Genomic DNA, 2,663 nt, shown 5'->3' on the forward strand with positions numbered 1-2,663 from the left:
GGGGAAAGAGCCTCGTCTCAGCTAGCCGAGGATACAGGGTACCAGCACAATTACCCTGCTGTGACTCACAGCAGAACCCGGCCCTATGACACGAGCAGGAGTACGACCAGCTCATGCAGACAACTCCTGCAGGTGACCCCGTTTTCCCCCCGCACGCCCCCACAGCCCGGCTCACCAGTGGCACGGTGCAGCACCCGCCCCGCAGCGCCCTGCAGCTCCTGCTGCTCCTCGCCGTGGGAGAAACAGCACAGCAGCTCAGACACGCGAGCAGGCACCCACTAGGGACTAGAGACCCAATATACCAAAACCACCACAGAACAGAAATCGGGCTCTTAGATAAAGCTGGCCAAGCCGGTCCATCTGATATGTCAACACTTTGTCCAGAAACAGAAGACTCGAATATAGTTTACAAAAAGAGTAGTTATTTATAGAATGCCTCAATGTCAAAATACTAACAAAAAAACCAGCTTGTTAATGCTGAGAAGAGTGGTCTTGGAGAAATTAATAACTAAACCAGGCTGTTGCTAACAAGAATAGTTGATAACTCTGTAAAAAGACAGTCTGACGTACTCAGGGAAAAAGGAAACATTTGAAACAAACTGTTTACAAAAGTGATTGAAATGCTCAGCACAGATCTAACACAAGTGTTAACAACCGCTATTGTAATTTTATTTTTGGACAACTTCAGCAACTATTTAAAAAAAAAAAAAAAAAAAAAAAACACCAACAAACCACCCTGCTAATACAAAAAGGTAGGGAAAAAAAAGGACAATCCAATAAGACAGGCTTTAGACAAACTGAGTTAAGATGCAGCTGTACCTTTGTCCCAGTAATTAAGAACTTCAACTTTAAGTGTGGCATAACCCAGCTCAGCTAGGTTTGTAGGCCTCCCTACCCTTCCTAAAGAGTTAGTTCTTAGAAGGCTCCAATCTCAGTCCCCCAGGGTCTGTAGGGTTTGCTAAGCACCGCGGACTGCGTTGGTGCAGATGGGCTCAGCACGTTGGGGGACAGCAGGTGGAAGGAGCCAAACGAGAAGGGAAACGCAGACAGAGATGCCATGGAGGAAAGAAGAGGAGGAGACAGTTTGGTAGTAGAGGTGACCACGGGGAGCACTGGTCCGACGCTGCCATTTGGGGGCACTCTGAGTGAGGAAGTGTCAGCGTGTGGGGCGGCAATTCTGGCCTGGTGGTGCGGTTCTGTGGAAGATGCCGCAGTACTCGTGTTACCGTGCCCGTTTTGAGCCAGCAGCAGCGGGTGAGAGAGGTGAGGGTGATGTCCAAAGGCACTGCCCCAAGGAACGTGTCCGATGCCAGCGTGGGCACTGCTCGCTGCTTCCCGCTGGGAGGCGTAGTTATTGAGATGAGAGACGAGCCGGACGCGCAGGGGATCGGCGGCGTCCAGCCCCTCTATAATGCTGAGGTACCGAGCGACTTCAGCCAGGCACTCTCGGAAGCCCAGACTCCGATAGTCCATGGCCAAGGCATGCGCGTCGAAATAACCTGAGGGAAAAGAGCAAATAATGGAGGCTTAAGACACTGGCTTCTAGTCATTGTCTACATGTCGCCTCACCACTCCACCCTCCCCCGTAAGCATATTTCACTTGGATGTGGTTGGTACTCTCAACCACAGATTAGCTGCCAAGCTCCTCTTTTTTTCTTCTTTTTTTGTCTAACAAGTTTTTCTTTTATATCTGTGCTGTGATGCTGCGAATCCCAAGACCAGTTACAGACTGCCGTTTTTAAACTGAAATCGCACGCTGCCACTGAAGGAAAGTACTTTTGTTCTTTCCACGTCTCCACGGTGCAAGCAAAACCACAGCACAGCAAAATTCATTAGAAACACAAGTCCTAACTCATCAGAGGGCACTTCTGCAGGGAATGTACTTTTTTAATAAAAGTGCAATTCACCATTTTTTGCTAATTCCCTTCACTGCTTATTTCACTCTGAATTTTTTTCTAGTTTCTGTTCTAAACTTTCAGAAAGTTAGAGAAAGAAATGTTTGAGAATAACAAGTACTCTTGTGTTTTCCGAGATGCCAAAAGCCAATTCACTTCACAATGCAGACCCACTGCTGGAGAGACTCGTAATGACCCTCCCCCAGAACAACCCGGAGCGAGCACAGTAAAATGTTTCAGCGTTAGCCATGCCACCGATCTTGTCAAGCAGAAGTCCCAAATTCCTGATGGAACGTAGGAGAGCTTCCCCTTGCTTTCTCCAAGCTCTCCCACAGCACACCAAACGCTAGTGAATGCTCTCCTCTCACAGCAGCCTCTCCATAGAGCTGCTGACCCACTGTCAGGCACGAAACTCCACCTTTCCCTCCCGCTGTATGCAGCATTTTCAGATGATCGACGGTCATCTGCAGAATCTCTGCTTTTTCCAGCTTGGCTGATCCCTAGGAGAGAAGGGGAAGCACGGGACGTTTTAAGGCAGAACAGAGCCGCGGGAGAGGGGCGACCCTTCTCGCGGGGAACAGGGGGAGGCGGTGCAGAGGGGCACCGGGCGCTACCTGCTTCTCAAAGGCGCTGGGCACCAGCCTCCGGAGCTCGGACAGGCTGTTGTTGATGCGGTCGCGACGGCGCTTCTCAATGATCTAGGGCAGAGAGCGGGGGTCAGGGCGCGGCCGGTCCAGGCTGCGGGGAGCTGCGGGGAGCTGCGGGGAG

The 2,663-nt window shown here is 50.7% G+C and overlaps 1 protein-coding gene across 1 annotated transcript; it reads right to left on the bottom strand.

Moving 5' to 3' along the window:
• Positions 1-402: 402 nt before the first annotated feature.
• HEY1 (hes-related family bHLH transcription factor with YRPW motif 1) lies at positions 403-2,593 on the bottom strand (the record flags this gene model as incomplete). The annotated part of the gene is made up of 3 exons (XM_008938369.1): positions 403-1,499; positions 2,314-2,395; positions 2,510-2,593. Coding segments are annotated over 3 exons (750 nt in total), but the record flags the coding sequence as incomplete, so codon positions are not given.
• Between the last annotated feature and the right edge of the window lie 70 nt (positions 2,594-2,663).

This window comes from Merops nubicus, unplaced genomic scaffold (assembly GCF_000691845.1).
Source record: "Merops nubicus isolate BGI_N331 unplaced genomic scaffold, ASM69184v1 scaffold16844, whole genome shotgun sequence".
In the NCBI taxonomy this organism is placed as follows: Eukaryota; Metazoa; Chordata; class Aves; order Coraciiformes; family Meropidae; genus Merops; species Merops nubicus.